We start from the raw sequence: 12,355 nt of genomic DNA, 5'->3' as shown, positions 1-12,355 counted from the left end.
GCATAAAACAAGGGTCCTATAGACTATAATGTGGGTCCATTAGTTTTCCGCTCAGCGGAAGTTTTTTGAAGCAGAGACAAAGTTGCGCATGCAGAAACCTAAAGCACCCTATTATAGTCTATGGGGCCCATAGGCCCATAGGCACCATTTGGCTCAGTTATGTGCCAAAACTCCCCCCCCCCCCACCTCCCTAGAAAATCCACTTGCTCAGATTTTGTAATGTGTCTGTGTCGTGGCTCAAGAGGAGCTAAAGTGGAGAACGAGGGTGGTAGTGCCTTTGGCTGCAGTAGTTTATCACAGTGGGTATGCTCTCGCCATTGCTCCCTAGTCCCGGGACATGTGACAGGAGGATGCATCCTTTCTTCCTTTGGGGCACTTCCTGGTGTTGAGGCTCCTGCCTAATGGTAGTTGGGGCGCCCTTGATGTTGTAGATTTAGTGCAAGTTCCTGACAGGGAGAGACAATGGCCGGCGTAAGGAGTCATTAACCAGGCCTGTTTTAACAGAATAAACAACTCTATTTACTGTAGTGCAGTTTAATCTGAGTTGTGGTACATTCAATGATAATGAAGCACAGTTTAGTCTGTACAGATAGCGAAGTATGGAGTCTGACAAAGCTAGGAGTTATGGCACTCTTTATTAGAGTGTTTTATTTTTCCAAAGATGTGATTTTCATATGATTTTGCTTATGCCCCGAGTCTCAGTGATGTAAAAGATATACAGTTGCAATAAAAGTATGTGAACCCTTTGGAATGATATGGATTTCTGCACAAATTGGTCATAAAATGTGATCTTATCTTCATCTAAGTCACAACAATAGACAATCACAGTCTGCTTAAACTGATAACACACAAAGAATTAAATGTTACCATGTTTTTATTGAACACACCATGTAAACATTCACAGCGCAGGTGGAAAAAGTATGTGAACCCTTGGATTTAATAATTGGTTGAACCTCCTTTGGCAGCAATAACTTCAACCAAACGTGCAGTTCAGACGCGCACAATGGTCAGGAGTAATTCTTGACCATTCCTCTTTACAGAACTGTTTCAGTTCAGCAATATTCTTGGGATGTCTGGTGTGAATCGCTTTATTGAGGTCATGCCGCAGCATCTTAATCGGGTTGAGGTCAGGACTCTGACTGGGCCACTCCAAAAGGCGTATTTTCTTCTGTTTAAGCCATTCTGTTGTTAATTTACTTCTATGCTTTGGGTCGTTGTCCTGTTGCAACACCCATCTTCTGTTGAGCTTCAGCTGGTGGACAGATGGCCTAAAGTTCTCCTGCAAAATGTCTTGATAAACTTGGGAATTCATTTTTCCTTCACGATAGCAATCCATCAAGGCCCTGATGCAGCAAAGCTGCCCCAAACCATGATGGCCCCACCACCATACTTCACAGTTGGGATAAGGTTTTGATGTTGGTGTGCTGTGCCTCTTTTTATCCACACATAGTGTTGTGTGTTTCTTCCAAACAACTCAACTATGGTTTCATCTGTCCACAGAATATTTTGCCACTACTGCTGTGGAACATCCAGGTGCTCTTGCGCAAACTGTTAAACGTGCAGCAATGTTTTTTTTGTACAGCAGCGGCTTCCTCTGTGGTATCCTCCCATGAAATCCATTCTTGTTTAGTGTTTTACATATCATAGATTCGCTAACAGGGATGTTAGCATATGCCAAAGACTTATGTAAGTCTTTAGCTGACACTCTAGGATTCTTCTTCACCTCATTGAGCAGTCTGCTCTGTGCTCTTGCAGTCATACAGGATGGCCACTCCTAGGGAGAGTAGCAGCAGTACCGTAGACTGATGAACAGCAAGGCTTTTGGAGATACTTTTTTATAACCCTTTCAAGCTATATGCAAGTCAACAATTCTTAATCGTAGGTCTTCTGAGAGCTCTTTTCTGCAAGGCATCATTCACATCAGGCAATGCTTTTTGTGAAAAGCAAACCCAGAACTGGTGTGTTTTTTATAGGGCAGGACAGCTGTAACCAACACCTCTAATCTTATCTTATTGATTGGACTCCAGTTGGCTGACACCTCCCTCCAATTAGCTCTTTGAGATGTCATTAGTCTAGGGGTTCACAACATTTTTCCACCTGCACTGTGAATGTTTACATGGTGTGTTCAATAAAAAACATGGTAACATTTAATTCTTTGTGTGTTATTAGTTTAAGCAGACTGTGAATGTCTATTGTTGTGACTTAGATGAAGATCAGATCAAATTTTATGACCAATTTGTGCAGAAATCCATATCATTCCAAAGGGTTCACATACTTTTTCATGCAACTGTATATGCCAAATTTCAAGAAGATTGGATAACATTTAGGGGTTGCACACATTGATCACTTTTATTACTACTCTCGATCCTGTACCTAGGAGGTTGGTCTAAAAACGACTTTAGTTTCAGGATCCCATGGGCTCTGCATCAAGCAAGGTGGGTGGCAAAAGCAATATATGCACTTAAAATTGTCCTCTTCACTAAACAGTTGAATATTCCTCAACGAGAATTGAAAGGAAAGAAATGGGTTTTACATTTTGTCAGACTCATATATGTTCGCTTTTCGCAAAAGGCAATTGTAAGTCGATGGGCTCCAAAGAATGATTTTGATATGCTACAGCTTCTGAGCACTTACCCAGATGCAGACGTCACCTAAGCTAAGAGACACCTTTGGTATCTGTCAGAAACAAATGTAGGATTAGCTTTTTTGGACGAATGTATTACTCAGGCTGTTAAGGAAAATATGACAAAAAAATTTGAAACCAAACCTGCAAAGAAAAAGGAAAGAAACGATTAGAGGGTAAAAACCTAGCCATTTTGTTACTAATAAAACAAAGACGTACTGCAGTGATTCTCTAAGAAGCCATGTGAACGTTTTAAGGTGCTCAATGATACCACAGAAAGAGGAATCGCTCTGATAAAAAAGTTTAACGAAACGGTCAGGCACAAACAACAAAAACAATTCTTGTTGTCTTGTTGAGGGTAGTCGAGCATCACAGAAAAGTTATCACCAAGCTAACAAAAGAAGGGATTGCATCGTTCAAAGTTGATTAATATAACACATACTACCTATTAATCTTAGTGTCTAGTTTTAATATTATTTTAAGTTTGTGATTTCTAGTTTTCCCAATAAAAGTAATTAACATGGAAAAATCTTATTTTTTGCCTACTTTTACAAAACTGTGCAGCCTCTACATTCTATCCAATCTTCTTGAAATTTGGCATATACAGGTCCTTCTAAAAAAATTAGCATATTGTGATAAAGTTAATTATTTTCTGTATTGTACTGATAAACATTAGACTTTCATATATTTTAGATTCATTACACACAACTGAAGTAGTTCAAGCCTTTTATTGTTTTAATATTGATGATTTTGGCATACAGCTCATGAAAACCCAAATTTCCTATCTAAAAAAATTAGCATATTTCATCCGACCAATAAAAGAAAAGTGTTTTTAATACAAAAAAAGTCAACCTTCAAATAATTATGTTCAGTTATGCACTCAATACTTGGTCGGGAATCCTTTTGCAGAAATGACTGCTTCAATGCGGCGTGGCATGGAGGCAATCAGCCTGTGGCACTGCTGAGGTGTTATGGAGGCCCAGGATGCTTCGATAGCGGCCTTAAGCTCATCCAGAGTGTTGGGTCTTGCGTCTCTCAACTTTCTCTTCCCAATATCCCACAGATTCTCTATGGGGTTCAGGTCAGGAGAGTTGGCAGGCCAATTGAGCACAGTAATACCATGGTCAGTAAACCATTTACCAGTGGTTTTGGCACTGTGAGCAGGTGCCAGGTCGTGCTGAAAAATTAAATCTTCATCTCCATAAAGCTTTTCAGCAGATGGAAGCATGAAGTGCTCCAAAATCTCCTGATAGCTAGCTGCATTGACCCTGCCCTTGATAAAACACAGTGGACCAACACCAGCAGCTGACATGGCACCCCAGACCATCACTGACTGTGGGTACTTGACACTGGACTTCAGGCATTTTGGCATTTCCCTCTCCCCAGTCTTCCTCCAGACTCTGGCACCTTGATTTCCGAATGACATGCAAAATTTGCTTTCACTAGAAAAAAGTACTTTGGACCACTGAGCAACAGTCCAGTGCTGCTTCTCTGTAGCCCAGGTCAGGCAGTTCTGCCGCTGTCTCTGGGGAATGCAGCACCTGTAGCCCATTTCCTGCAAACGCCTGTACACGGTGGCTCTGGATGTTTCTACTCCAGACTCAGTCCACTGCTTCCGCAGGTCCCCCAAGGTCTGGAATCAGTCCTTTTCCACAATCTTCCTCAGGGTCCGGTCACCTCTTCTCGTTGTGCAGCGTTTTATGCCACACTTTTTCCTTCCCACAGACTTCCCACTGAGGTGCCTTGATACAGCACTCTGGGAACAGCCTATTCGTTCAGAAATTTCTTTCTGTGTCTTACCCTCTTGCTTGAGGGTGTCAATGATGGCCTTCTGGACAGCAGTCAGGTCAGCAGTCTTACCCATGATTGCGGTTTTGAGTAATGAACCAGGCTGGGAGTTTTTAAAAGCCTCGGGAATCTTTTGCAGGTGTTTAGAGTTAATTAGTTGATTCAGATGATTAGGTTAATAGCTCGTTAAGAAAACCTTTTCATGATATGCTAATTTTTTTAGATAGGAATTTGGGGTTTTCATGAGCTGTATGCCAAAATCATCAATATTAAAACAATAAAAGGCTTGATCTACTTCAGTTGGTGTGTAATGAATCTAAAATATATGAAAGTCTAATGTTTATCAGTACATTACAGAAAATAATGAACTTTATCACAATATGCTAATTTTTTTAGAAGGACCTGTATATCTTTTACATCACTGAGACTTGGGGCGTAAGCAAAGTCTGAACCACCCTACTCTTTATACACTATCCTTCTAAAGCAGGCATCCTCAAACGTCGGCCCTCCAGCTGTTTCAAAACTACAACTCCCAGCATGCCCGAACAGCCTACATGTATCAGCCTACAGCATGGCATTGTGGGAGTTGTAGTTTTACAACAGCTGGAGGGCCACAGTTTAAGGATGCCTGTTCTAAAGTCTCTCACTAGAATCTATGGCTAGCAACAGTAACCTGGCAATAATGGCTGTAGTGTCCACTGCAGGATACATGTTTTTTGAAAGCACATCTGGCCAGGACATGTCCAAGTGTAAAGGGTGCCTTAGCGGTGTCCCTCACTTCAGTAAAGTCTTAATGGCTGTAGTAGCAGGTTACCTTGCTGACTCCTATGCTTGGCCTTCCAAATTCTAAGTTATCCTCTCTCTCTCTCTCTATTTTTCTCCTTCTGTTCATCTTGCAGTAAATCACACAAAGATCTGTTAGTCTGTAGAACTTGAGGCCAGAGGAAAAAGAGCATGAGACACAGCTCCCTCCTCCTTCTAAACCTCCTTCCAAACTTTTCTAAGGTTAGGAGTGGGACCAACCCACACCTTACCTCCTATAAGGGCTGAGCCAGCATTGTTAACCCTGACTGTGCCCTCCATACCATTTGCAGATATCTCTTGCTTTGGGGTACTGCATATGCACCAAAAATATGTCAAAAAAAATGATGCAAATTGGCTTTGTTACATCTAGATGATTGCATTCCATTCCATTAAGTCTGTTTTCTGATCATTCGTAAAATGTGCTTGTGTCCTTTAAAATTATATATTATTTTATGCCATCATCATTTATACAATATATTGCCTCGGTATATTGCAATGTAGATTACCGTACATGTTTATAGTATATAACAACCACTTTTAGTAGTAGAGGCATTGGGGAATAGACTAAATTATTTTCTCATATAGTTACTTTACCGCTCATATCATTGAGTGACAATTTCTAAAAACTACTGGATTGTATCCCAGACCAGTGTTAGCTTGTGCCAGAGCCTAAACAGCGAGTGTATTGCAGCAATCCACTTGGTGCAGAGTTCTCCTTGGACTAAGCAGTGATAAATAAATTCAGAATATGGTTGGACATTGCAAACTTTTGGCATACGTGGTTGTGGGTGTAAAATAAGGGAGTTTTGACACCTAAGGAAAATTAAAGGAGTTGTTTCACTAATATAAATGTATCCCACCCAACAGATATCGCTGTTGTATCACCTTCCTCAAATATCACCATTTATCAAAAATGCCTTATTCTAAAGTTATTAACCTACCATTTCACCCTGTGGCAAATCTATATTGGGATATTTTTATCAACCCTTGTATCACAGAAAAGTGTGGGGCACAGCCAAAGTTGAATCCTAAGCCAAAGTAATATAAAAATGATGTCAATGTTTGAGGGACCCCATGTTGAATATTGTAAAGATGAAGCTGGTCCCAATGTAGACCCTTACATTTATGCTGAACTGAATATATCTGCCCTCTGAGTAGCTAAAGTCATATATTACCACTTTTATTTCTACAGCTCCCTCCACTGTGCCCATCATGCACCAAGTCCGAGCAACCATGAAGAGCATTACCCTATCATGGCCGCAGCCAGAACAACCCAATGGAATTATTTTGGACTATGAGATCCGATATTATGAGAAGGTGAGAAATTAAGGGTATTTTCTCGCAGAATTGTTCATTCTTTTCAAGTGCCCAGTCATTTCTAACACTGAATAGCTTAGTTGTGATGGAGAATTGGTGGCAGCGGTGACTTATTAACACCGCCTATAATTATTTTGGAAGTCTTAATGATCCATAAAAGAGCGCAATGTTCTTCTTGGCTGCAGTTCTTAATGCTGTGTCCCACCTGCTCAGACATCACTAGGATTTTAAAATTGATAGCGCAGAATATGGGCTCTGTGTAGAACATGGGACCTGTATAAAGTATGAGAACAGTAGGATTTTCTGGAAGCTGGAGTGTCTGGGATCTGCCATGCCCCTCTATAGGGACATTTCTGATGGCTTCCTTAAAAATCTATGCTGTTCCACCTTAACTGTGAAATTCCTCTCGTGAATATCCAATCATGGTGGTCACGGAGCCGTCCATTGATCTGCAGTTATCAGACTTTCAGACAATACATTGATTTCTGTGTATTTGGCTGAAATTACAATACTGATGATTAGATTTATTGTCTCTTCTCTGCTGGTGAAGAAATTACAATTAATACATGAATCACCTTCTATAAGCAGAACGACGCTGCATTTTTGCAGCTCTTTATTTGCTGATTTTGTCTTCTGTGTACACGTCTGGTGTCCATTATGTGCGGTAAACGAGAAGTATAAGGTGGGGGAGGCAGATGTCCTTCTGGAGCTGGAATATTCAGGTTAGGAGCACATCATTAAAAGGCGGCAAGCAGAGAACTTAACTCGCTGTCTTTACTCCATAAGACCCCATGCACACGACTGTATCCATCTTCTGGTGCACTAATATGAAAATATGGATGCGGTCTGTATGCTGTCCGCATTTTATTGCGGACTCGCGGTTTTCAATGGGTATGTGGTAAGCATTTTGCGGACATAATCTATCTTTTTGTGGAACAGACATACGGATGTGGAAAGCGCATGGATTATCAATGGAAACCAATAAGACGTCTGGGTTTGTTTCACACTGGGTACAACTGCTTTCAGCCTGGTGCTCCAGACCCTCTGCACCACTCAATAACAGGATTGCTCTCTTGGTCTCCTAATGAGGAGATACCGCCACAGGTGTCTTCTCCAAAGTCAACACGTTCTCTCTCTAGCCAAACTCTCATCAGGAACTGTGGCGTAAGTCAAACTTCTGGAAACAGACTTCTTTATCAGCTCGGTACACCAGCTCTGTATCTAAGTAGCATCAATGTCACAACTTTCAGCCACTAGGAATCTCCCTCCCTATACTACCATACCGACTCATAACATAATAAATGAAAAACCGCCATCTTAGTGCATTGCAAATATTAACGTATGAATGACTGAACATGTCGAATTAATGTAACCCTTTACCATCCCAGACAGTCCTTCCTAAAAGAGAAGGAAACACGTATCAACCGTATAACATTCTCTAAAGCCTCATTCACATATTCATGTTTAAATCCGCGAAAAGGTGGTCAGTGATGCCTCCGTGAGGATAATCCACATACAAAAGAAAAAGGGGTGGAGACAGCACGTCCTTTTGTTGAAATTTATTCTAGATGCAATGTTTCACTAAGGAGCCTTTGTCATCTCCTTAGACGAAACGTTGCATCTGGAATAAATTTCAAGAAAAGAACGTGCTGCCTCCACCCCTTTTTCTTTTGTATGAGGATTACCCTATCAAGTACGGGGAAGCTTAGCATTTTCCCGGGAGACGTGCACCCACCGCTGGTTTACTAGGTGTGCTGTCCACCCTTCTATACTTTAACAGCCTTCGTGAGGATGTCCATGATGGATCCATGTTGGGTCCACATGGCCGTTTTTTGCTGTCCCTGTGTCACTCGTGTGTCACTGACCCTGCACAGCTGAAAAATAATTTTCAAAGCGTCTCTTCCTACACGGATGGCATCTGTGTTGCATCCATGGTTTTCATGGACCCATAGACTATAATAGGCATGGATCCGTGAGCAAGGACAAAATAGAGCATGCATCGGCGGTGAAAACACCGACCGTGGTAAAACACTGATGTGTGAATACACATAGTAAAATGTATGGGTACGTGTGCTTTACGTGTTCTCCAAACACTGTGACTGAGGCTTAACACGAACCTGAATACAGACAGTAACATTAATTTGTAGGATGGTTGCTGCCCCCCCCTCCCCCTTACAGGAGTCCCCCATTCAGCCATGTGTCAGCGGCTTCTGTTCTGGTGGACCTGAGCCATCCTGAATAGCTGCCCTGTAAGGCTAGGTCTACACAACGACATTTGTCGCACAACATTTTGTCGCACCAATGTCGTGCGACGATTTTTATAATGGTAGTCTATGGTGTCACACTGCAACATTCGACATGCTGTGACTGCGACGCGACAGTCGCCAAAAATCCATTAGAGATGGATTTTTCTGTGACTGTCGCATCGCAGTCGCAGCATGTCGCATTGCAACACGATAGACTACCATTATAAAACATTTCGCGTGACATTGGTGCGACAAAATGTTGCAGTGTAGTTGTGCCCTATCTGTCGCAAGACTTATTGACTAAGGCTAGGTCTACACAACGACATTTGTTGCGCGACAATTTTTATAATGATAGTCTATGGTGTCGCACTGCGACATGCTGCAACTGCGACGCGACAGTCGCAAAAAATCCATTCGGTGGTCGCAGCATGTCACATGTCGCAGTGCGACACCATAGACTATCATTATAAAAATTGTCACACGACATTGGTGCGACTAAATGTCGTGCAACACATGTTGCAGTGTAGTTGTGCCCTATGTGTTGCGTGACTTATTGTCCCGCGACATATGTCGTCGTGTAGACCTAGCCTAATACTACATTTTGTCTGCAGTGGAAACACTGGCTTTGTCTTCCCCTGGCAAAATTGGCAGAAGTGGGACCCATTTTTGTCCACAGGCTGTGTCTGGAATTGTAGCTCAGCCCTGTTCATGTGAAGGAGCCTGAGCTGCGATACCACACACAACCCATGGACAACAGTGGCACTTTGTGCTGTTTGCAGTGTATGGGTGAGTAAACCTTTTAGCAGAGAGAACATGTCTGATACCCAAGAACCATAGTGTGTTGGACATTCAGGGTGGCCTCTGTTATGGTGGGGAAAATGGTGTAAAGGAAAACCAATCAGATTCCACCTTTCATTTTCCTTTGGAAAATAAAAGGTGGAATCTGATTGGTTGCTACGGGGCAACTAAGCCAGTTCTACTTTACACCAGTTTGATAAATTCTTCCCCTGATGTCCACTGAACAGCATTTTCTACAAGACATACATTTTCTCTTTTTTGGACGGTTACCGCTTTTACTGATCCACAAAAAATGTGATGGAGCAGAGCTGATGTTTGATGGAACAGTATGTGGCACTATACTATACTAAACACCTGAACCTGTAATTATTTCCTTTTCTTAATTTCTTTATGATTAGGACCACAATGAATTTAACTCCTCGATAGCCAAGAGCCAGACAAACACAGCAAGCATAGAAGGACTAAGGCCAGGAATTGTCTATGTGGTGCAGGTTCGAGCACGAACTGTGGCAGGTTATGGGAAATACAGCGGAAAAATGTGCTTCCAAACCCTTACTGACGGTAAGTGGTCACATGACTAAGAACCTCAGGGCTCCGTCTTGACTGAGCAGTAACATGACAGATCTGTGCTTAGATCGCCTGGATGTTCATGGCAGCAGGTCATGTATGTACTTTTTGTTGGAGGCATGACGTTATACTGGTGAACATGGGGCTGAAGCAGTGTCAAGAGGTTCTCAAAGAAAGAGTCAAAGTCCAACTTTTTAACAAGCCTTGGGACATGACGAGGCAAAATAACCAAGCCAAGTATCCATCCATAGGCAGCTGTTTTGGGGTGATTGTAGAATAGGATTCTGGCTAGGCAAGTGATATGCTTTGGATATGCTACGGAGGTGCTGGCTGTCCTTAAGGAGACCAGCTGTGTAGTGACAATGCTCCATTTGAAAACAATATGCAAAGAGGTACAGTCCTGCCTTATATTTCCAGAACAAGAAGAGGAACTGAAGAATGGCTAATGGGACCCACTAATAATACCCCAAATCTGCACTATGCAATGACATAGGCTGCATTGTTTATCCTCATTCAGATTTTATTGTACATGTGGTCGGTCAGCTCCATTGAACTTTATGGATGACGCAATGCTATGGGGGGACACTTGCAGGTGATACACTATTATGGGGAACCTGCAGATGACACACTGTTATGGGGGACATCTATGGGTGACACACAGTCATAGGGGGCATCTGTGGGTAATGCGCTGTTACTGCGGGTATGCATTATGGGGAAAATTTGCAGATAACACATGTTAATAAGGAACATCTGCGGGTGACGCACTGGTATGGGTGACATTTGTGGATGACCCATTGTTATGGGAGACATCTGTGGGTGACAAACTGTTATGAGAGAAATCTGTGGGTGACACACTTTTCTAAGGGACATCTGCGGGTGATGCACTGGTATAGGTGACATCTATGGATGACACATTGTTATGGGGGAAATCTTTGGGTGACACACTGTTATGGGAGAAATCTGTGGGTGACACAGTGTTATAAGGGACATCTGTGGATGACACAGTGTTATACATGACATCTGTTGATGATGCATTGTTATGGAGCCTGTAAAGCCATGTTCACACATCATGGCTAAGGTGTGCGGGCAATGCGCCAAAAACTACGTTGCCATGGAGACTGACACATTTTTAAAAGATTGCAGATAAAAACACTTTAATTTTAATGCTCACACAGTTATGTCATTAAAAATGAAAGTGCATTTAACTGTAGTCATTTAAAAATGCAATACAGAGGCTATATGTGAACACTGCTTCCAAATGTTTGCTTATCGGGTCATATACCTGTGAAGCAGAGAATGAGAATATTGCATGGTATGTGCAGTACAGCGTAATGCCCACACTGAAGCACTTGCACATCATGGAAGGACTAATCCCCTGGCGCCATCACAGGAAGTAATAAGCACAGGAAGGGAGATGGAGACGGCATTTCATAGGACCGACTGCCGCTCTGAGCTGCACACAGACGATCCAGAACGTCCCTGACACTGTCTACTGTAGGGGTGCCACATATGTTACATCAGGACACTTGTAAGCAGGGCAGGGGGGCAGCAAGAGTGTTAAACTGAGCAAACATTTAGTAGGGGCAGGCAAGAGTTAAAGAGGTGGGCGGGAATGTATGGAGGTGGGGCCAATCTGTACAGTGACGGGTCAGAATGTAGGATGTAGGTCCGATCTGTAAATTGACAGGCCAGAATGTACAGAGATGGGCCCAGAGTATACTTAAATGGTCCAAAATAAAGAGAGGCGGTATTTAAAGGGATGGGGCTGGCGGCCCCACTGTGGAGTGGCCCACTGGCCCATCTGCCCAGCGTGACAGATTCCCAGTCGGGGCCTGGGAACACCCGGTCATCAGTTTACTCATAAATGTTTAGGAGGAGTATCAGAAGGAACAGCACAATGCAGAGTTTTAAGAAAAGATGCTTCAGAAAGTATTTACTATAAATGGACATCAGGAGAAAGGTCCTTTTTAAAGGGGATGTTAAAAAAAAGATGCTAACTCCTTAACTTATTGTACATGCAGCACACTCTAGTGCTCTATACACTCTGGTCCCTGTGAGTTATGCCCATACTTATGGTATCTATGCCCATAGACATCAGTCTCCAATGATTTTGAGTGATGAAAAGCAGAACCAGTTCTCTCCAGATATAATCAGCGGTTAAGAGCTACTTCTACAGAGGCAACGTACTGTACAACATTGCAGAAATCCAATG

At 42.4% G+C, this 12,355-nt stretch overlaps 1 protein-coding gene across 4 annotated transcripts in view; it reads left to right on the top strand.

The window, feature by feature from the left end:
* The window catches only part of EPHB1 (EPH receptor B1), a 359,685-nt gene that overhangs the window by 265,648 nt on the left and 81,682 nt on the right, over positions 1-12,355 (top strand). For all 4 annotated transcript variants that reach the window (XM_044289421.1, XM_044289419.1, XM_044289422.1 and 1 more), the window contains exons 6-7: positions 6,408-6,532; positions 9,975-10,137. In XM_044289421.1, coding sequence (XP_044145356.1) covers positions 6,408-6,532; positions 9,975-10,137 — 288 coding nt within the window. The remainder of the gene's footprint in view (positions 1-6,407; positions 6,533-9,974; positions 10,138-12,355) is intronic.

This window comes from Bufo gargarizans, chromosome 4 (genome assembly GCF_014858855.1).
Source record: "Bufo gargarizans isolate SCDJY-AF-19 chromosome 4, ASM1485885v1, whole genome shotgun sequence".
NCBI classification, from domain to species: Eukaryota; Metazoa; Chordata; class Amphibia; order Anura; family Bufonidae; genus Bufo; species Bufo gargarizans.
Note: the sequence above shows the minus strand (reverse complement) of the source record. Positions and strands in the feature narration are given on the sequence as shown.